At 54.3% G+C, this 22,261-nt stretch overlaps 1 protein-coding gene and 1 long non-coding RNA gene across 7 annotated transcripts; one reads left to right on the top strand and one right to left on the bottom strand.

Annotated features, from left to right (window-relative positions):
* Positions 1-585: 585 nt before the first annotated feature.
* On the bottom strand, positions 586-21,069 carry RUFY4 (RUN and FYVE domain containing 4). 5 transcript variants are annotated; one of them, XM_045078730.1, is made up of 13 exons: positions 20,960-21,069; positions 19,382-20,173; positions 18,093-18,231; positions 17,856-17,962; positions 16,303-16,428; positions 15,920-16,026; positions 15,430-15,573; positions 14,940-15,009; positions 13,451-14,077; positions 12,754-12,860; positions 6,887-7,033; positions 1,900-2,010; positions 586-1,395 (listed from the first exon to the last, which is right to left on the bottom strand). In XM_045078730.1, exons 3-13 carry the CDS (start codon positions 18,130-18,132, stop codon positions 1,293-1,295), a joined length of 1,689 nt encoding a protein of 562 aa, XP_044934665.1. In that variant the 5' UTR covers positions 18,133-18,231; positions 19,382-20,173; positions 20,960-21,069; the 3' UTR covers positions 586-1,292. The 5 variants fall into 5 exon arrangements, with proteins under 5 accessions (XP_044934665.1, XP_004762787.2, XP_044934664.1 ...); XM_004762730.3 differs by lacking the exon at positions 20,960-21,069 and having other exon boundaries at positions 19,382-19,512; positions 19,713-20,424; XM_045078729.1 differs by lacking the exon at positions 20,960-21,069 and having other exon boundaries at positions 18,093-18,253; positions 19,382-20,424.
* Positions 1,869-10,880, top strand: LOC106006870. 2 transcript variants are annotated; one of them, XR_001181188.2, is made up of 4 exons: positions 6,978-7,077; positions 7,889-7,984; positions 9,083-9,137; positions 10,488-10,880. It is a non-coding gene; the product is annotated as an uncharacterized LOC106006870 (long non-coding RNA). The 2 variants fall into 2 exon arrangements; XR_001181186.2 differs by lacking the exons at positions 6,978-7,077; positions 7,889-7,984 and adding an exon at positions 1,869-1,997.
* Positions 21,070-22,261: the final 1,192 nt, after the last annotated feature.

Genomic DNA, 22,261 nt, shown 5'->3' with positions numbered 1-22,261 from the left:
GCCTGCCTCTCTGCCTACTTGTGATCTCTGTCAAATAAATAAATAAAATCTTAAAAAAAAAATGTAGCTGACTGAGTACTGTGCAAAGAGAGTCACCTGGTCTCTGCCCCTCCATCCAGGCACTCCCCATTTGGGACTGACCACAGTGGTTGGGAGGAAAGAAGACCGAGGGAGGCCCATGCAAGCCCTGTGTCCCGGCTCCGGGGAGCATCTGGGACTCCCAGCGCCCGCTGGTGGGAAGGGACGATGCGCAGCTTCTTTGGGAAACAACTCAGTTTTTAACAACAACTGTTAAAAGTTAAACATATACCATATCAATGATATGGACGTGGCCATATCAGTGCTGGGTGTTTCCCCAAGAGAAATAAAAACTGATGTCTGTACAAAGATTTGTATGCAGCTGATCGCAGGAAATGTATGTGTAACAGCCTCAAACTGGAAACAATCCAAATATCTGGCAACAGCTGAACATGTCAACAAAATTGTGGTCTCTCCATGCAGTGGAGTTCTACTTAACAGTAAACAGGGACTACGGAAAAACCCCAAAATAAGGACGCCGAGTGAAAGAAGGCAGACCATAGAGAATGCATGCCACATTCCGTTTATATAAAATTCCGGAAAACCAGTGTCTAATGGTAGAAAGTAGGTAAGGGTTTGCCTTGGGAGTGGGAGGGCGAGATTGGGAAGGAGAGCTTACAAAGGACATGAAGAAGGTCTGGGGCTGATGGATGTGCTCCTGAGTGTGAATATGGTGATGGTTTCATGGGTGGATATTAAAGTCAAAACCCATCCAGTTGTGCAATGTGTGTGAAGTGTGTTCAACGTCCATAGGACCTCAAGAAAGCTGTAAAAAAGGAAACCTTGCCAAAGCAGACCTTCAAAGCCAACTCCAGACAGGACACTGCTGCGTGAGGTGAGCAGTGGCTGGCGAGGTGGGCTGCCCAGACACGTCAGGGCCCAGGCGTCTTCTTCTCGGTCCAGGATGTTCTGAGCATGGAAGGCCTTCAGGGAGGCGGATGGCTGGCGCCCTCGCGGACGGGAGAAGCACGGACAGCTGTGGGCTTTGTCAAGCCGCCCCGCTCGTGGGTGGGGGGTGCAGGGCTCCAGCAGGCCTCCTCACTCCCGCCTCCTGCCGGCCAGCCGGCTGCTTCCGCTCTCAGGTGCGCACAAGGGCTGTCTGTCTTAGGTCATCACCTTCTAGAAGGCAGGACTGGTCAGACAAGAGGAATGGAAAGGGTGGAGGGGAGGGAGGTGACCGGAGTGGGGTGGGTGGCCCGTCCTGGGTGAGCCGGTCAGCTGGATTGAGCTTCTCCCTTCTCAGAGCAGGGAGGGCAGCGGCGTTCTCTCTTCTTGTAATCTACAGAGCAGGCATGGCAAACCAGGCCTCCGCAGAGCCTGGAGCAGAGGAAGGAAGAGTGGGGGGCTCCTGGGTGTTTGCTCCTAGCTCCCAGCAGAGCAGCCCTGGGTCTGTCCAAGGAGGCCTGCCCTTTCCTAAAAGGTGTCTCAATGCTCCACCCCCTCCAGAGTCCTTTAAATCCAAACGACAGGGTCTCCTGCTCGCCCCCTCCCATGGTTAGTCCTGCCACCCTGTTCCCAGAAGAAGGTGAGGGGAGTAGCTTCCTCTGTTCAGATCTCCTCCCAGACCAGAAGCCTGTTCATCTGTCTCTTCTCGGAAGGATTGCACAGTCCCATCTTCCAGACACTGTTGCTTATCTGACCTCTTCCCACTGTTCTGGTTCATGTCCACCCTAACTGTTGTGTAAAGTGAGTGGCCAACATTAAGTGGTTTTCATAAACCCCCAGTTCCTGGGTCCCTCCCTTCTGAGCAGGGGCAGAGTACTGTGGGCTGGTGGAAATAGCACTTGTCCCGGAGCAAGACTTCTGTGCCCTCTCAGTTACCTGCACGGGTATCGCCGAGACAGCCGGCCAAAGATCTTGCTGCAGTCCACACAGCATCCGGGGGCCATGGAAGACAGCTGCTGGGCTTTCTGCCACAGGTCATCCTTCTCTCTGACGGGCGGGTTGGGGAGTGGGGGACACACAAAGCGATGGGAAGATGGAGAGACCAAGACGGGGAGAAAGAGAAATATGGAGACCAAGAAGAGATAGAGAGGGAGAGAGAGTCATCCAGAGACACATACAAAGGGAAAAAGAGAGAGAGAGACAGCAAAGCAGAAAGAGACATAGAAAATGAGAGGGAGACACAAAGGGACAGAAAGAGAGACGGTCAGAGAGAAAGGAGGTTAGGGAGATGGAGAGGGAGATAAAGAGAGGTAGATGGTGAGATAAATGTAGAGAGAGAGGGAAAGACCAAGAGAACAAGATGCAGAGACAGTCAGGGACACACACAGAGAGGGAGAGACAAATACAGAGAAAGACAGAGCGACAGAAAGAGACAGTGATAGAGAAAGACAGAAATGAAGAGACCATGAAAGACACACACACACAAGAGATGAGGGAGTCTGTAGTCTTTGGGAAGACAGATGGTGACACCCGGGTCCCCCTAGCCCCACATAGCCTTCATAGCCCACCTCCTCCAAGGAGACCCCAGCAGTTTCTTATAATGCTCCTAGCTTTCATTTGGCACTTGATACAAATCCTTCTGGTTACGTATGCTACACTCCCGCAAAACTATCCTCACTGTTTTTTTTTTTTTTTAAAGATTTAATTTATTTATTTGACTGAGATTACAGGTAGGCAGAGAAGCAGGCAGAGAGAGAGGAGGAAGCAGGCTCCCCGCTGAGCAGAGAGCCTGATGAGGGACTCGATCCCAGAACCCTGGGATCATGACCTGAGCCAAAGGCAGAGGCTTTAACCCACTGAGCCACACAGGCACCCCCTGTTTTTTTTTTAAAGGATGTTTAGGGGGCACCTGTGTTCATCAGTAGGTTAAGCTCCCACTCTTGGCTCAGGTCACGGTCTCAGGGTTTTGCAAGATTGAGCCCCGCCCCCAGCTCTGAGCAGGGTGTGGAGCCTGCTTCAGATTCTTTTTCTCTTTCCCTCTGCCCCTCCCCCTCTGTTTTCCTCTTCAGAAAAAAAATATTTTTTTTAATCAAAATGATTCATAAAATTCAATAGTACAGAAGAACTTATACCAGAAGGAAACAGACACCCTCCCTACTCCTTCTGATCTCAGTGACAAACCACTTCTTATACTTTTAGCTTTTTCTCCTTGATGTTACTTTCACACTTAAGTAATGTGCTCATATCCTCTCTCTTTGACACATCAAGAGAGAACACCTTACCTTGATGTCAGGGGGTTAGCTTAGTTAGTACCATCCCCACTGACTCCATCTCCTTCCTCTCCAGAATATCCCATTTCTGGGTCCTCTCTCACGATTGTAGTTTTCCAGAATATGCTCACACATTTATTTCTCACTCATCCTATGAAGCACAGATAGCATCCGGACTGCCATTCTGTAATATGATGATGCCAGCATCCCTTCCTCTTCGGGGGGCCTCCTCTTCTCCTCTCCTACTCATCTTTTCCTTCAACATCCAATATGGTAGCCACTAGGCCCATGTGGCTACTTTAATCTATATTTAATTTGACTAAAATGAACCACAAGTAGAACTTCAGTTCTTCAGTCCCACAAAACCCATGTGGAGTACTCAGTTGCTACACATGAGTGGTAGCTACCATATTCGACAGGGCAGATAGCAAACATTTCCATCCTCACAGAAATTCTGTTGGATTCTATTCTATATGTAATATTGTTTAAGTGCTAATGGACATTTGTTCTGTAATTGCAGTTGTTTTCTGTGCTTGGTCTTTAGGTTAATTCCAACATTTAAAAAAATCAATAAATAGTATTTACTGTATTAGACAACATATAAATATATTGCTTCAAGGACAGCTAAGATGTGTTCTACACATTTCCTTTCTTGGAAGTTTTCTGTTTTTCCAGGACTTTGCAATTGCCTTCCTTTGCTCCTTGCATGACATACCTTTCACATAACCAAATTATTCCCTCCCCCCAACAAATTGTTCATCATATCAGTTATTCTGTTGATTCTCTTTCTCCCCAGAGACTTTCCTCCTGGGTCCTCAATACTTCTGCTGAAGTCTGTACTGACTGTTCCCTGGGCTTGCTGTCCTCTTGTCATCTTGGGGATTCCCTTTTCTTCTCTCCTGGGCTACCACGACTGTTCCCTAAATCCCACATCTTCTCCTTTCTTGGCTTACTTCCTTGTTTTTCTGAAGTACATCCTTAATTAACTTCCCAGGAAAGGCTGTGTGGGAGGTGCATTTTCTGTGACCTGTCTTTCTGAAAAATGTCTTTCCTGCATCACCTTCCCTACTGGCTTCATAGTTTGGCCGGACCTAGAATTCCAGGGCAAAAGCTATCTTTCCTCAGAACTTGAAAGTATGACTACATTGATGATTATTATTTTTTAAGTAGACTTCACATGTAGTGTGGAACCTAATGCAGGGCTTGACCTCGACCCTGAGATCAAGACCTGAGCCAAGATGAAGAGCTGCTTGACCTACCGAGCTACCCAGGTGCCATTGACCCCTAACATGTTTTTCTGTGTCCTACTTCTTTTATAAGTGATGTGTCTGAGTATATTGCCCTCATCTTTATTTCACTTAGATTTCACACACTGTATCTCAACATGCATTTCCCTTCCTTTCAATTGTTGTGCTGATTACTCAGTGACATCTTCTACATCTGGAGACCTGTGACCCCAAGAGCTGGGAAAGTCTCTCAGCTTTTTATCTGATAATATCCTTGATTTTATTTTGTCTTTCTTTGGAATTATTGTCAGTTGGAGAAGACAGTGAAACTCCTGGATTGATTCTTTATGTTTGCAATTGTTTCTCTCATGTATTCCATCTCTTCATGCCCTGTAAGCTATGCCCTGAGGGACTGCCTCCTTTTTCTTTTCCAGTCCTTATGAATTAAAAAAAAAATTGAGAGATATTTTTAATTTCCAAGAACATTTCTCACCTTTGGATGGTCACTTTCCACAGCACTGTGTTTCATGGGAGATGATTTTTTTTGGTTTGCTTATCTTTGTCTCCCCCCTTTATGTTCTAGATTCTTTTCAAACATCTGGGGATCTGGTTACCATTTCATGTTCAAGCTGCTGGAGCCTCAAGTAGTGGACAGGGCGGTTGGTTGGTTTATGGCTTCCCTTTAGAAAGGACTGGGCAGGGAGCTACTTGCCCCATGGACTATCGAATGTCAGAACACACTGCCCTTTCATTTGGCGGCATCAAACTTTTTTAAAAAGAAGGGCATTTTAATTATTTGCCTGGGAGATAGAACCCTCAGTGTTGACATTCTGCAGTCAGGGAGGCAGGCAGAAAGCAGGGTACACTGCTCTTTCTAATGACTTTATCAGTTATTTTTTCCTGATTTCTGTCACCCATGTCATTTCTGCCATCTACGTCCCTGGTGTTTCTGGGCCCTGAAGTTCTAACTTGGGATAAATCCAGTATCTACTTTTTCATCCATTTTCCAGTTTCTGGAAAGTAGCTGAAGTCTCTTCTCTGTTGTTGGCTCCTCTACCTTTCTGTTACAAGTTTTCTTGCTTTCTTTCTTTCTCTCTCTCTCTTTCTTTCTTTCTTTCTGATCATTCAAGTGAGATCTCAGGATGGAAAATATGTGATGCATTGTGTCATCTTCACCATCATCACCATGGTGTCATCATCACCATCTTGATGCAGAAGTCAGTGTCTAGGGCTTTCCACTGCCTCTTTTGGCTTAGGGCCAGATTTTCCATAACGCTTCTGCAAGGGACATTATACTGTGTAGCCTGGGATCTTGGGATGAGTTTCTTTAACATGAGGAAAAGCATTTTTCCCTCCTGATGCACTGGCGTATTTCCTTGGAATGCCTAGTGACGTTTAGTCAACTTTCTGTGTTTCCATTTTATATTCTGCTGCCAAGATGCTCAGAGTTAAATTTCAACCCTAACACTAATCCTAATATCTTGGGAGTATATATTTTTTTCTCTTTGATTTCATCTATTTTTCTTTAACAATCATATATATTATATATAATAATTATATATATGTGTATATATGTGTGTGTGCATATGTATGTGTGTGTGTGTGTGTGTGTGTGTCTGTGTGTGTATATATGTCTTTTATTGTTGGCTACCTCAAATTGTTTTGTGAGCTATAAAGCTAACATTGTATGTCCCCCTTTCTCTAAGTTGACAGCTCCTTGAAGATCACTCCTTAAATTCTTGGTTTGTTCTTTCCAGGTTGACCTCTGCCTTCTCTCATCTTTAGTATCACTTGGATTTTGTGCCAGAGGATTTAGCCCTAGATGATCCCTCCATGACCTTCCGATTCTAATGGAAGCTGAGTCCAGTGGTACCCTGCTTCCTGAACTGGGTCAAAGTATAACATTAGCTCCCCACTGGCCTGAAAGGCAGAAACCAGGCTTTCCACAACTCCTCCATCCCCCAGTGTGTTAGTGGTTTGGAATTGATCCTGGTGAGCCCAGCCTCTGGAACCTAGGACAGATGACCCAGGATGGCCCACAGGCCTGGTGTATGGAAGCCCAGCAGGCAGTCAGGCACAGGATATATGCTTTGCTCTTAGTTAACCTCCCCTTTCTCTCAATTCCTTCTCTATCCGTGGGCTCCTTTCCTTTCCCCTAACTTTGTAGGTGTGTGTATGTGCGGGTGCATTGGAGTGGTGGTGTCCCTTAGAGCCAGAGGACTCTCTGTAATTTATATGCTGTGTGTCCTTGGTGGCCAAGTCTGCCTCTCTGACCTTTAGTTTTCTCATCTATAAAATGAGGAGAACAGCTGGGGTGGCCAAAAGATGAGTTAGCATACAGAGAAGGTTCAGAATTTTCATTCCCCAGTCTCCACATCCCAGGCCATCCCCCCTTCCACACCCCAGCCCCACCGTGTCCGCCCTTACTGAATCAGCTCCAGCACCCTCCTCTTCATGGCGCGGACCAGGTCCTGCTGCCCTCCGAGCTCCTCCTCATACATGGCATTCCTCCTCTCAGCCTCCTGCTGCTTCTGTTCAAGCTCTGTCTGCAGCTGGTCCCTCTCCTCCTGACACCTGGGCACAGAAGGAGGACTCAGTTCTCTGCGTTTGTGCCTGAGGTAGGCCAGGCCTCTGCCTGCTGGGGAGCTCTTGGGGGAAGCTGGTGGTGCCTCCCACAGCTGAGGTGTGCACACACACTGTACATGCCTCACACATGTACACATGTCAACCACACACACGCTCATGTATATACACACACTACACATGTACTCCCGCCTCTCACAATCCCCCTGTGCCACACTGCACATACACACACACACCACATACCACATACACTGTGTACAATCCCAACATGAACACTATGCCACACAACACACACCACACAAGTCACAATACACCACACATACTACACATATCACACACACCATATAACACACATATCACATACTACATGCTGGTAGCACACTCACACACATGGGACAACACATCATAGATACACACAACACACTCACAACACAACACATCTATACCACATAACACACACATACCACATGCGTATGACAGAACACACGCATACCGTGGGCCACACACACACCATACACACTGCACATATACACATTTACACCACACCACACACACACTCACATAGACACACATTCTCCACATCCCCACACCCTCCTGTGCCACACATGCTCACACACACACAACACACCATACCACACACACCAAATGGACACTGTTGGTGTCTGGGGCCCCAGGCTGGTTGGGCTGTGCCTAGCTGAGAACAATCATTGGGTTGGGGGGGGATTAGTGGTAGAGGACTTGGGGTGATTTTTAGCTATTAAAATATTTTGAAAAATTATGGTACATTGTCTTTTCAATTAAAAAAGGCAATATGAAACATATGGCTTTCATAAATTTTTGTTTCAGTTTGAGCTGGCATTGCCTAAGCTCTGTTCTGGCCTCTTCCTTTTGTCTTTGGTGGCTTCCTAGAAGATTTCTTCCAAGAAATGTGCTGGACTGGAAGTAAGAAGGTCCCAGCCCTTCCCTCCATCGCTCAGATAGGAGGGTGTTGCAAAGGCGGGTCCACACATCCTGTGACCTCAGATGTGTGTGTGTGTGTGTGTCTGTCTGTGCGTGGCGCCACCCTGGGCTTCAGTGTGTTTGAAGCTTTGCTAGAGGCTTCACAATGAACTGAATTATGAATTTTTACAACACTGCTGAGTAGCAGGCCTCAGAAAGAAAGCCGGGTGGGCTGTGAGATCAAATCGACTACAGATACCCATGGAAATTCCAGCAGACCCTCCAGTCCCTCCAGCCTAAGGAAGGCTGTTCTTGTGCTCAGGGCCGTGTTTGGACTTTTAATGAACATTCTGGTCTCCAGTATCCTTACTTAGTACTGGCGTTTCGTTTTGTCGAGCTAGTTTACTTGCATGCGTTACAGTGTGTCTTTGAGGTGGGAGGGAACATTTATTAAGCACCTCCTGTGTGCCAGGGGCTGTTAGAGGGGGCATAGGAGCAGTGCCTATGGCTCTTGGTGGAGCTTAGAGTGTGTCTGGGGCAGTGGTCAAAGCAAGTGACAGGCCAGTGACACGGTGAAGCTAAGGGTATGACCGGCATATAGGAGAGGTGGGGACAGACTTGAGAGGGTGCTTGGGAAAGGCTCCCAAGATGAGGTGACCTTTGAGCAGATCCAAAAGATGAGAATTCAGCCATGTAGAGCCAGTGAAAGGCACATGCAAAGGTCCGCAAGTTGGCAAGAGCTTGTCTTCTTTGAGGAACTGAAAGAAGACAAGGGAAGCTGGAATTTCATGAATGGTAGGAGGTGGGGGTGGGCAAGAGATGAGGTGGGAAGGAGACAGGGCCTGATCTCTGCTTCGCTGGCCCCGAGAGGAGGGGGCTTCGACCTCAGTGCAATGGAAATCCACTGAAGTATTTCAAGTGGGGGTTGACAGACACTCCTGGTGCAGGAGGGGACACGGAGGAATTCAAGTCTATTGAACACCTACTACATGCTAGACCCTGAGCTCAGTGTTTTATAGCCTGGCTTCATTCAATTTTCACAAACGCTTCTGCAAGGGACATTATACTGTGTGGACAGGTAAGACTGTTGTCATTTTACAGGAAAGAAAATAGAGCTTCAGAGAGGAAATCACACTGCTGAGGGCCACAAGGTTTGGTAAGTGGAGGGAGCAGAAATCTGGAGGCAGACCTATCAGGCCATCAACTCTTTCTGCCTCCCCACACTTTTATCCAGGCAGGGCCCTGGTCACCAGTGGTTTATAGCACCAGAGTGGAGTGGGCAGTGGCTGGGAGCAAGGGATGGGTTATAAGCCCCTGGTGTGCCCCAGAGAAGCTCACTGGGGAGCGAGAGGAGGAGAAGTGTGATGTTTGCCTAATTCCCTATCTGAGGACCTCTTCCACTCACACCTGATCTAATCACTTTTGCTTTGAGGTATTACCCAGGGACAGAGGAAACCCACCTGCTTGGCAGGATGGTCTCAGAGAGCATCAGAGCTGTAGGAGGAACTCGAGCACCATCTCCTTTTGCAAATCAGGGACTGGAGGCCAAACAGGGAAGGCCAGTTTCCTTCCCGGGAAAGTGGTTAGCCGGGAAGCGGTTATCGCATGCACCATAGCTCAGTTCCAAGTGTATTTTCTTGGCCCCTGGTTGGTCTGCTGGGGTCTGGTGCTTGGCTGGTCGGCTGTGTCTCCCCTGTGTGTCTAGCCTGGGGCTCTGCACCCGGGGGCCGCACCCCTGCCCACCTTTAGTCTATTCTCCACATCACAGACAGATCAATCCTGAAGCCCTGGCGACTCCCCACTTCCCGCTCAAGACTCTCCTCCAGCCTTCCAGAGCACATGAGAGTGTCCCTCTGCTCCAGCCCCACAGGGACTTTGCATCCGCGGGCCCCCTTCAGGAGCACTCCTGTCTCTATCCCTATTCCTGGACTGATGTTTTCCCACAGCCCCCATGATTAGCTGACATCCCATTTCCATTTGTTGAATTATCATCTGTCTCCCCGGCCCCAAACCCCGCCTATTCTGCTCACTGCTGTCACCCCGCTCACGGCCTCAGTAGAGGGACAACACTATTGCTGGCTGACTCAGTGGGCCCCACGGCACTTCTGTCTGGCGGTGGTGAGACAGCCCATCCCAGCTTGGTGCCCACAGCCCCCGGAGTGTGACATTCCTCCCAAGCTCCCTGGACCCCAGGCGGCAGGGGAGCACATCCTCCGTCCTCCTAGTGGCAGGAGCTTCTGTTCCTGCTGCCCGAGTTCTTACGACTTTCCAGCAGATCCCCAGCCCATGCCTCTCCCCTGAGCTCTACACCCTCCGTGCTGCCCAGCGGCTCCACTTGCCCGTCCGACTGGCGTCTCAAATTTACATGCTCTCGTCCCAGCTCCTGACTTTCCCCCTACAAGCCCGCCCTGCTAGGGCAAACTGTCAGCGGGGACTCTGGACTTCGAGCTCCTCAGGCCGGAAAACAAGAATCATTCCTGATGCCTGTCTTTCTCTCTCCCACCAGGAAGCCAGGCCTCACTGTGGCTCCAGAATCCTGCAGCTTCTCTGCACCTCCATTGCCAAAGAACATCCGGGGGTTTCACCGTGCTCCCCTTCTTCATCAGCGCTCTTGCTTCCTTACAGCTTAGCCCCACGGAGCAGCAGCCTCCAGCCCCTGAGAGCACAGATCAGTCTGGAATAGGCAGGTCTATGGGGACAGATGAATGCTTGCCTAGAGCTGGCAGGTTGGGAGAAAATGGCAGTGACTGCTCATGGTACGGGATTTCTCTTTGCGGTGATGAAAATGTCCTAAACCATGGTGATCGAGGCACAATTTTATGAATACACAAAACCCCACTGAACTGTTTAAAAAAAAAAAAAAAAAGCAAACATACTTAACATTAAAGCCAAAAGTCAATTCTTGTCCCTTCTCTACTCAGGACTCTCAGCGGTTCCTGTCTCACTCTGAGTGCAAGCGAAGGTCCTCTGGATGACCTGTGAGGGTCTCCTGTTACCTGACTGACTTGCCCCTCCCTCCTCTCCCTCCTTCACTCCACTGGGCCTCTGTGATGTTCTGATGACCTGCTACGGCCATTCCTACCCCAGGGCTCTTGCTCTTGCTGTTCCACTGCCTGGAACGTTCTTCTACCACATATGCACATGGCTTATTCCTCACTTCCTTCAGGTCTTCGATCAAGCATCACTTTTTCACGGAGGCCCTCCCTGGCCATGCTGCCATATTTAACCTATACCCCTTGACACTCCCACCTCCTTTCTCTGCTTGACTTTCTTCCTTCTTAGGACTTGTCGCATCTGACACGATGCAATTAACTTGCTTATCGTGTTTACCATTGGCTTTCCCCGACTAGAAGGGACGTTCCCCAGGAACAGGGATTTGGTCTGTGTTGTCTGCAAGAGGATTTCTGATATGCTACAACAGGGCTGGCACCGAGTAGGCAATCTGAGTGTCTGTGGGATAATGGCTAGGATAACAGGTGGCAGGATAGTGGGCTATGAGACAGGGGCTCCCCCAGCTGAGGGAGCAGCCTGGGCCTGGTGGTCTCTTTGGGATCTCCCAGCGGCTCCCTCCAGCCCATCGTGATTCCCAGAGAAGGCTTCTGGGTGGGCAAGGCCCCTGGGTTCGCCTAGGGCCTGGGTCACAGGAATCTTTCCTGACCAAACTGCCAAGCTCAGCCAAGCATTCGGCGGGAGAAGCCCAGGGAGGGGTGCCTTTTGGGGTTGGTTTTTGGGCCCGCAGCCTCTCTCAGCCTTTTAAGCAGAGAGTCTGTCAAGCGGCCCGTGATTCAGTCTGAAGCACAACTACCCAGGCTCCAATGGGGTTTGGGCTGGCACCTCCCAAGGTGGGTGTCGGCCACACGTGAGAGACAGAGCTGGGTGGGCACACGGAGGCACACGGAGACCACAGGAGACAGACACAGAGACTGAGTCAGACCCAGGAAGACCTTTGCATGGTGGAAATATTTTTAAAATTCTGAAAGAGAAACTCAGACATGGAGAGAGTGTGCTCTGGGCTCTTGAGGTTAATAGCATGACGGAAAGTGGGAGAAGCTGGATGGTGAGAGGGGGCCGAGCGGGAGAGGCGGGGGGACTGAAATAAACACAGGCACTCAAAACAGGGCCTGAGGGTCCGTGTGTAAGCCGTCCGGTGCTGCAGTCGGCTGTTGGGGTGTGGACCTCAGCTCCTCTACTAACTGGTGACATTGGGTGAATTGTGCAGCACCTTTGAGACTCAGTTGCCCTATCTATAAAATGGGGATTCTTAGAGAACCTACTTCATACGTTAGGAGGGAACGCCTAGAACAGTGCCAGGGACCTAGTAAGTGCTCGGTACGTGCTAGTTATGATGACGATTGTGACTCACGAGGGTGAAGGAGAGGCTGGAACAGGGAGCAGGAAAATGAGAGGAGGGTATGGAGGGAAGATGGAGAGCAGGGAAGGAGACTGGCTTGAAAAGAGCGGAGTGGCAGCAGAGGGGCAGAGGGGAGCGTGGGAGGGGAGGGAGGGGCAGGAGGCATTCACCTCTCCTGCAGGCTCTCGGGGAGGCCAGCGAGGGAGGGGCCGGCAGGGCTGGGGGCCAGTGGGAGCTCCCCAAGGAGCCCCAGGAGTTATGCCCCGCAAACCTCGCCCTCCTGAGCCTGTGCCCCGCGCGAGAGCCACTCAGAAGGCGCTTCCCAAAGTGACCACGAGGGGGCGAGCAGGAGCCAGGGAGAGCCGCCGGTCCTGCGGACCTCCGGGCCAGGCCTGTTTGCGCCCACAGTTGCCAAGGTTACCTGCTGAACTGCTCCTGCAGTGTCTTCAGCTCCCCTTCCTGCTCCTTCAGCAGCTGCTCCTGGTGCCGGGCCTGCTCCTTGGTCTTCCGGAGCTCACGTCTCAGGCTCTTGGGGGTGGGAAGTAAAGGAAGGGGAAGGAGGCTGAGGGAGGAGGGTCTGATGCCAGCTCCGGGTCTGACCTCACGACATCTCCGGAGACCCCAGGCCGGACGAGACAGCCCTTGGGTGGAGGGGGGGAACTGGGCACAGCACCGGAGCTGAGACGCCAGGCTCTGCCCCTGGGTGAGCCTGGGGCCATTTCTTCCTTGGCTGAGGGATGAGAGTTACAGAAGTCAAGGGGCATGAAGACCCCGCCCGGCTAGAGAGGAGGCCGAAGGAAAGCTTGAACTCAGTCTTGGTGATCTCCGGGAGAAGCAAATACAACGAGGGCCGCTAGGCGGCTGTCCCGGCGGAGAGCTGCTGGGGAGGGGTCTCAGACTCAAATGCCCGCAAGGGGCCAGGCACCTAGGACTGATGAATGAAGTGGCCCTGGCGAGAGCTCACAGCAAGAAGACCCCCTCGAAGAATAATCATCCTGTGCGGACCAATCAGAATTGATCCGCACAGGATGCCCCTCCCCATCAGCACTGATGACTCCCACCTGGGGGGCTGGGTTGGGGGAGGAGAAAAGGCAGGTACAGCGCTCAGCAGCTCTCACCTTGACCACATCCTGCAAGGCCACTTCTGCCGGCTCCTTCCTCCTGGTCACACTGGTCACTCCCCTTTCCTCTTGCTGTCTCTCTGGGGTGGAGTTTTCCTTTGTTCCCAGGTCCGGTAGGACCCCAGGCATCCCCCCAATGCTAGATGCCTTCCACTTCTGCCAGCTCCCTGACATTGTGTCCTCTATTGTCCCTGTGGGGCTGGAGGCCAGCAGCCTGTGGACATGACCCCACTCTGTTTCCCCTTTGTGGGTCCCCTCTGCACCGGGCAGAACCCCTCTTCCCTCAGCCTCTGTCCCTATCACCTCCTTCGGAGCTCTGTTGGTCCCTTCCCCCTGTCCCTGGCTACTGGAGGTTGAATTCTCCAGGCAGACCCCAGTTCTTGGGGCTCCCTTCTCCTGGGCTTGCTGAAGCTCCTTCCCCTCCGGTTCCCACGTGCTCCGTGGGGGCCCGAGGCTCTTGGGATCTTCTCTCTCCTTTTCCACGAAGGGAAGAAGATGCTTGGGTTGCCAGGCCCCGGGAAGTCCAGCTAACCCATCTTCCCTGGGCGCAGCTTGCAGACCAGCTTGGCTAGTGTGTGGCTCTTCTGGCTGGGCTCCTGTGGGGTCTCCATATGTGGCTGGGATCTGCAGAGAAGCCCCCCAAATCACCCCCAGTTACCAGCACCCCAGGTGGATCCGGGGGCTGAGTTCCCGTCTGGTCAGGGAGCAGTGATGCCTCTCAGTGTTCTTTCCTTTCCTCCCCACCCTGACCTGCGAGTTCTTCCCACCCTCTCCTCTCCTCCTTCCTGCCCCCTGAACTTCTCTGTGTTTCAGTTTTCTTGCCTGTGAAATGGGAGTAATAACACCTGCCCCATAGGGTTGTGGTGAAATCTTAGAGACCCACAGCGGCCAAGAGTCCCCTCTCTCAAGCAGCCTTCTGTGTGCTCCCGTGTTCTTCTGCACATGTCTGCATCACCTCACTTAATGGGCTGTGTTATGAGAGGTTCCCCCTTCTGGCCAAAGGCTGAGTCCTCGTGGTATCTGTACCTGGTGCCTGGAAGCTGAGGGGTTGCAGAGCAAGACTGGGGAATGACAATAGCCACAAGCCACCACTTCCTGAACATTGCTCTGGGCTACACATGGTCTGTCTCAACTGTCTCAACGCTCCCTCACAATCACCTTCAAGGCAAGACAAATACTTTGCCAAAGACCTTGGTTATTAGCGGCAGAGGTAGGATTTGAACCCAGAAACCTGGCTCTTCAGTTGCTCCCTTGGCAAACTGAACTGAGAAGTTTGCCCATTGTTCGACGGAGGCCTTCCTACTTACTTCTAGTTATCTAGCAGAGCGCTTCCCCCGACCCTGGGTCCCCTGCCTCCCACGGATGGTGCCAACGGTCTCCTTCTCTCCTTGATATCTGTCTGTCTATCTGCTTGGTTACTGCTCATCCTGGGAGGCCCAACAGAGATGTAGAGCAGGCGATTTGGAATGAAGTTGGGCAGAGGCACCTGCTTTGGGGAATCTTTGGTCTTTTTGGGTCTTCTTCCCTGGGTCCGTCTGGGACTGGAGTGACAGGACCTGTGGAGAAAGGGCGGGGCGGGGGAGGCCGGGGGCCTCTCTCTGGTAGCAGTCGAACCACCCGGGCACCGCAGCACCCCTCCCGCCCTCATGGCCAACTCCGGCTCAGCTCGGCTCTCTCTATCCCTGCCTGTGCCCCACCCACCACTCATCCTCACGTCCCCCCGGGGCTCATCCTTCTGACCAACCCCCCCCCCCCCCCCGCAATCCAGCGGCTCCTTAAGAGTGTGTACTGTGCGCAGCCTCACGGGACATGAAGGGCTTACCCCAGGAAAACAGAAGGCTGGGGAGGGGGAAATCAGGGGCTCAGACAACAAGAAGGGAAGGCTAGCAGGCCGAGTTTGGAGCTTGCTTGGGGTGGGTGGTGGTCAACCAGCAGTAAGACCCTAGAAAGAGGGGGCCTCCCTCCCCCCCACTCACTCTGAGAACATGGGCCAAGCTTCATCCAGGTTCGGCCACTGCAGGTCCAGGTCGAAGGCCACCCCATTGAGAGCATAGAGAGAGTCCAGGAGGTCTTCCCGGAGCTCGGGGCACACCAGGGGGCTCCGGGGGCCATACCAGTCCCTGTGGTAATGGCGACCAGCGCCTTTGGCCTTTGGCTTTGGTACTATTGCTGCCCCCTGGACCCCCGAGAATCTGCTGTCCACCACATGGCATGATTCCCACGGTTGGGTTGAGGCCCTCGGGGAGCAGGTGGCTTGAGTATCATGGTGCTCCTGGGACTCTTGTGTTCCAACCACCCCCTCCATTTGCCCTTTCTTCATTACTTTTCCTTCATGGCTCTCGTTTTAGTTGTCCTTGACATTAACACATCCATCCGGGTGCGGCAGTGGGCGGGGGAGGGGCACGTTTCACGGGGAGGACAGTGGGCTTAGGGGGAGTCAGGAGGAGCATGTGCCGCGAGCCCTACCTGGTGACCTCTGGGTTCAGGAGGCAGAGCTGCAGGGACTCGGCCAGCTGTCCCTGGGCCAGGCAGAAGCGGATGAAGGCACGGCCTTTTGCCAGAGGTGTCTTTGACTACAGAGTGCACAGCGAGTGAATAGTGGTGGGGGGCGGGGTGGACGGCCCTCTGCTAGGAGAAGGAAGGGAACTCAGCCAGCACAGAGGCCAGCCGGGAGCTTGTACTGTCTGGGGAGCAGAGACGTGGTTGCAGGGATACTGAGGGTGGGGCTAACGAGACCTGAGGACCAGGTGAGCAGTCTGTGGTCAGCGGAGCAGAGATGGGTGGGAAGGGGGCCCCTGGAGGTCATCCCTGTCAAGGGCCCGGTGGCAGGGCCACCTGGCCCTGGATACCTTGTCCTGGGCGAGGATGAAGCGGGCCGGCTCCGTGCTACCCCGCTGTCGCCACAGGGTGGCGCAGAGGAAGTCCCAGTAATCCTTCCGAGGCCTCAGGAAGCTCTTCTGCTCTTTCTGGTCAAACTGGTAGTGGGATGAGGGACAGGAAAGCATAGAAATGTTTCCCCCCCCGCCCCGCACCCACCTTGTATCCCAGCATACAGAGAGAGGACAGGGCTACTGTGGGCAGACCTGGCTTGGCCCTTACTGGCTGTGTGACCTCGAGCAAGGTGCTGGACCTCTCTGAGCCTTTGGTATTCTAGTCATGCACTCCAGTAACACTTGTGGAGCACTTATTTTGTGCCGGGCTTCGTTCTGTGCCCTGGGAATTCAGCAGTGGACAAGCTGCCCGCATGGGCTTACCCTTGGTAGTAGAGACAGACAATGAACAAATCGAATAAGTAAAACATATGTTATGGCAGTACTGACTACTAAGGAGAAAAATAAAGGAGGGAAGGGGACCTGAAAGTATGTGGTGTGCGCACACATGTATGTATGTGTGGTGTGTGATGTCTGTGAGTGTGTCATGTGTATGTGTGGAGTGTATGCCTGAGTGTCTGTGGTTTAGGGTATGTGTGCGTATGTTAAAAATTTGGATTTGAGGGGTCCCTGGGTCGCTCAGTCGGTTAAGCATCTGCCTTCCGCTGAGGTCATGATCACGGGGTCCTGGGATGGAGCCCCATGTGAGGTTCCCTGATCAGTTCTCCCCTCTCCCTCTGCTGCCTCTTCCTCTGCCACCGCTCCCCTGCTTGTGCTCTTCTCCCCCTTCTCCCAAATCTGAAAAAATTTGGATTAGAGAAACTAGAGAGAACTTCACTAAGGAACTGTGACTCAAGCCCAGATCTGAAGGAAATGAGTTGTGCCATCCACATTTCTGAGGAACGAGCAGTCTAGGCAGAGGGCATCGCAAGTGCAAAGGCCCTGAGGTGGGTGAGTTCCTGGCATGCTTGAGGAAGATCAAGGAGTCCAACGTGACTGGAGTGTAGCAGATGAGGGGTAGACCGGCAGGAGATCGACACATGCACCAGACACACCTCATGCCTACATATATGTACACTCACACCACATGTGCATCACACACAGAGACACACACAGGCTGTGAGTGTGTGTGCATCCGTGGGGGTGGCAGGGTCATCAGGCACCTCAAGGGGCTAGAATGAGAATGTAATAAGGTGGGACAGGAGGAAGGCTTAGCCTGGCCCATGGTAAGTACTAAGTAAAACGGCCAGCAGCAGGAAGGCCAGCCCAAGGATATTTTGCCTCTGAAACTTCAGTCCTCAGAGCTGGGTGACCGCCCTGCCCCACCCGTCCCCACCTGGCCCCAGCTGGGCCCCCACTTACTTCCGAGGCTATGGTGTCAACCCCCAAGAGTGAGGTCAGATGTCAAGAAGGGCTTGCTGACTCTGAGTGGGCTGAAACTAGTCAGTGGCTCTTCCTCAGTATCTGGGAAAACCCTCCTGGCTATCTGGGCCCAGAGAGAGGGGGTGGGAGGGGGGCAGGGAGGGGGTCACCTGCAGGAGCAGCTCCAGGCAGCCACAGAGTGTGTGCAGCTCAGCACTGGCATCTGTCACTGGCCGCTGCGGGCCCCCGTAGCCCTGGAGGATGGCCGAGACAGCAGCTGGAGGGGGTGGGGGCGGGAGGATGGTGGACATCAGGCTCCGGGTCGGGGGGGCTCTGACAGAGGGGCTCCCAAGACCCCTCCCTTCTCCCCCAACTCAAGCCCAGAAAATTTCTCCAGATGCACTCACCTTTCAGGTTTCTGGTGAGGACGGCCCCCTCCTCTGCCATGAGGATTTCAGAATGATGGGATTCCTCGTGGTTCTGGGAGATCAACCCGGAAAGGAGCCCCTTCCTGGATGGCTCCTTACCCAGGGGAGGAATCACAGCCTGGACCAGAAATGGGATATATCTAGGGACACACAGTGAGTTCACAGGTAGGAGAAACACTCCAGCTCTTCCTTGTAGGCTGGCGTGGGAACGTGATCGTGTGGCCCCCATGAATGGGGGTAGTTCCTGGGTATCAGGCGCCATGCTCCATGCCTGACATCGTTGTCTTACTCAGTCCCCATAATAATCTAGGAGGTCTGTAACTCCATTCGATACAAGATGAAAGGGGGGCTCAGACAGACAGAGAAGTCTTTGATCCGATATCACAAAGCTCTAAGCTGAGAAGCTAGAGTTGAGTTCGAACTCTGGACTGTGTGCCCTCACACGGGGCGACTTGGCATGAGCAGCCCCGTTCATGCTCCTGCGTGAGGACACTGGGCTGAGGGAGAGTCACTCCTGTTCCCCACAGGGAGCTTGTTGGAGCAGTCATCTGCCTTGAGACACACATTCATCCTTTCCGGGCCCCCAGCTGAGTGGAAAATGTGTGTTCTTTGAGGAAAGGGAGTTAGAAGTAAAATGAGACCCTAGAGCTGGGGCTGTGCCAGAATATAACCCACAGGGTATGTGTGGGAGCAGGGCAGCTGGTTTTAATCCCGTGGTCCTCTCCCAGGGGAACTGCAGCCTGTTGTTCCCTCAGTGGGTCCTGGGGCTCAGAGAGGAACCCTGGGGCTGCTGGGGTCCGGTGGCTTATCCTGATGTAACCTGGAGGAAAGGCCGGGCATGGGAAACCCACATGCCCTGCCTCCCAGGCTGAAGTTGCTGGAACCCAGGGGTGGGTGGGAAGGAAGAAGCAGGGGACACAGTGGAGGGGGAGGGAGTGAGAAAAAAAGGTAAATGAGGGAGGCTGCATGAGGATGGTGTTCAGGAGACACTGAGCTGGGAGTTAAGAGACCTGGGTCTCCATCCTGATCCTGCTACTAACTCACTGTGTGACCTTTTGCTTTTCCTGGGCATCAGTTTCCCCACCTGTAGACCCAAGGGCAGACTGAGGGTCTCTGTGTCCCCTTCTGGTCCACTCTACACAATCCATGAGCACTTAGATGGGCCTCCTCAGCTCCCTCTTCTCTGTCCAGGAGCCTCTGCCCCACGCCCCACCCCTGGTATTGCCCCCTTTCTCCAGCCTCCCCCAGACTCCCTCCCAGCTCCTCACCTGGGAAGGCCTGGAGAGCCGGCACTGCAGACTGAGCCTGTCCCTTGTGACTGCAGGTCCTGCACCTCCTTTCCCGGAATGCTGCCCGGGAAGTGACTCAGGCCCAGCCCAGCACTCTGGAGGGGGAAACCCTGCTCAGAGCAGGAGGAGCACAGAACATGGTGGGTGGGGGGAGAGGGGGGAGAGGCAGGGCCCAGGGTGCCAGGGCAGAATGGGTGAACTGGCGGGTGGTACCCTTCAGGCAGACCCCGTGCTAGAGTCACTCCTTGGCCACACACCAGCTCACTCTGAGGGACAGCAGCAATTGCCCCCCTGCAAGTTCCCTTGTTACCTTCCCCTTGTTACCACGGTCACTTGCTCTTGTCTTTCTTCCTTGTCCCCACCAGGCGGCACCAAGAGGCTGGGATTGCCCTTCCTCCGGCTCCTCTGCCAGGCTTCAGTCTCTCGGTAGAAGTCTGGTGCAGGTGGGGACCCTGTCCTCCCCATCGCCCTGTCCCCCTCCCCACCTTAGTCTCCGGGTCCCCAGTGCCATACTGCCCGACCCGCCCCCTCTCCCCCAAGAATGGAAGTGAAACCACTGCGAAGGCTTGGATCCAGGACCCGGCCAGCTGGGTGTCCCTGGGGCCGTGGCCCTTCCACCCTGGCTGGGCTCCGCCTCCTTGAGGCTGGGGTCTTTCCACCTCCCGGTCCCCGTTTTTCTAGGCTGGGGTGCCCCGAGGGCGGGTCCTGGGGGCTGAGAACAGAGGAGCAGGTTCTCTCGCAGACTCCGGTTTTCCAGACCTCAGCGACCGCCTGTAAACAGTGGCACACGCAGTGGCCGAGCCCGGCTCTGCCCTCCCGCCGCCCCTTCCTGCGCGTCTGTGCCTCTCTGGGACTTGGTGTCCCCGCGCAGAGGCCTCGTTCCCCAGCCCCCCGCCCCCGTCCCCCGGGTCCCCGCGTCCGCGGTCTCTTCCTCGCTCTCTCTTCTTATCTGCTTCCTGCCTCCCCCGTCGCGCCGTCGATCTTTTTCTCGCGCTCCCAGACTCTGCGGGTCGCCGCCCCGGGCTGCGAGCCCCCGCCGCCGCCGCCCCCGCCCCTCCCCGCGCCCCTCGGGCTTCCTCCGCCCCCGGCTGCGCCCCGGCGCCCGCGTCCCGGCCCCTCGCCCGGCCCGCACTCCCCGGCTGGCTGGCGGCGCGGGTCCAGGACGCTCCCGGCGCGGCCGCGCGGGGGGCCTCGCCGCTTACCCCCTCCGACGTGCGGGGCGCCCCCCGGCCGCGCGCTGGCCAGGGCCGGGGGGGGGGCCGGCTCCCCACACACCCCCCCTCCCAGCTCCCCGCCCCGCGCCCGCGTCCCCGCCCCCGGCCCGCCGGGCGCCCGGCCGGATGGGCTGCACCGTGAGCCTGGTGTGCTGCGAGGCGCTGGAGCCCGGGCCCCCCTGCGGCCCCCAGCCCCCGGGGAGCCCCCCGGCCTCGGCGCGGGTCGAGCGCTGGAGCCCGGGGCCTCCGGGCGCGCCGAAAGCGGGCGGCTGCCGCTTCAGGTAGGACGCCGCGGGGCGGCGGGGGGGAGCGGGTGGCGGTGGCCAGGCAGAGCCCGGCTTACCTGAGACAGGTAGGGAGCCGCGCCGGGCAAGCGCCCGTCAGCCCGAAGCCGGGGCCCATGGCCCCGGGGCGTGGAGGGGGTGGAGGCGCGGGTCGGGCCGCTACCGGGTGAGGAGGCCCGAGCTGAGCCGAGATCCCTCCTGAGTCTCTCGTGTCCTTGGAAGAGACGAATGTAGGACCGTCACTTAAAAGGGCAAATGGTTCAGGTCAGTTTTAGGGCCGGGCTGGGAATGCTGGAGAAAGGCTCTGAAAGAATTTATTTCCCCTGAGCTGGTCCAGAGTTGACCGTGGGTCCCAGGGGTAGCTGTGGCGGTTGTCGCCCACCTCTATAGGCAGGAGGGAGGGGCCTTCTGAACCCGGGAAAGCCCTACCAGAGCAAGGACTGACCTAAAGATGATCTGGGGAGCTGGACCCCCCCTCCGACACCAGCCCCCCTTTCTCTGTTTCCGGTAAGTCTGGGCACCTTGCGAATGGGCAGCAGACCCAGAGGGTTAGGGATTGGCCCAGGCTGGGAGGTGGGCGTTTGTTCTGTCTGCCGGGGAACCACTATATGTGGGCACTAGATTTCTCCAAGGAGGAAGTGGAGGACAAGGAGACATTTGGGGTCACTAGGTAGGACTAGGTAACTTTGCTCTAGGCTACCTGCTTAATCCCAACTTACCTGCCGGCCTGGGGCTGGGAAGTTTCCAGCCTCCTCAGATTTGTTTTGCTGCTCTGGGTTTGGATTATGCTGGGGTCTTACATCCTACCACCTGAGGCACACGGAGTTCGGGCAACACCGTGTACCAGTGGGGCAGAGTACTTGTCCCGACCTTGTGGTGGTGGTGCAGGTGTGATTAGGATGGGAGCCTGAATTAGCTTAGTGCCCCAGGGTAGGGTGAGGCCTCTGGGGGTCAGCTGGGTATCCCAGACTATGGCTTCTCAGTCCTCACAAAGGGGGCCAGAGAGTCTGGAGAGTGAAAGTGACCTGGCCCAACACCCTCAGGTCAGGCCCTTCGAGAGGTCATCAGGACTTCTCCTCTGACCCAGAGCCTCAAGAACCCGCTCTGTCCTTGGAGGTTTCAGGCAGACGTGAGTTCACAGTCTCCCTACCTCATCTGTTCCTATCTCAGACCTTTCTTCACTTGGCTTTCTCTGTCTCCCTACCTCTGCACTTGTGATGCGGGTGGCTGTGGACTAGGGACCAGGTGGGCCACTAGGCAGGGACAGGGACAGGTAGTCGGGTTTGGCATCCCTCCTGAGGAAGAAGCCAGAGGCAGTGGATGTGGGTGATCAAGGAGAAGGGAGGAGTGGGAAGAGGAGT

This window comes from Mustela putorius, unplaced genomic scaffold, assembly GCF_011764305.1.
Source record: "Mustela putorius furo isolate JIRA1106 unplaced genomic scaffold, ASM1176430v1.1 tig00000275_pilon_pilon_pilon, whole genome shotgun sequence".
Lineage (NCBI taxonomy): Eukaryota > Metazoa > Chordata > Mammalia > Carnivora > Mustelidae > Mustela > Mustela putorius.
This window is presented reverse-complemented; position numbering and strand designations above follow the sequence as displayed.

What these genes read in the sequence shown, in the direction of transcription:
- RUFY4 (XM_004762728.3), bottom strand. Translation starts at nt 18,375, where the DNA reads ATGGCGCCTGATACCCAGGAACTACCCCCATTCATGGGGGCCACACGA. An exon ending in CCTCACCAGAAACCTGAAAG is followed by an intron (nt 17,963 to 18,092) that starts GTGAGTGCATCT and finishes CACCCCCTCCAG; the next exon opens with CTGCTGTCTCGGCCATCCTC. An exon ending in TCTCGGCGATACCCGTGCAG is followed by an intron (nt 1,396 to 1,899) that starts GTAACTGAGAGG and finishes CCTCTGCTCCAG; the next exon opens with GCTCTGCGGAGGCCTGGTTT.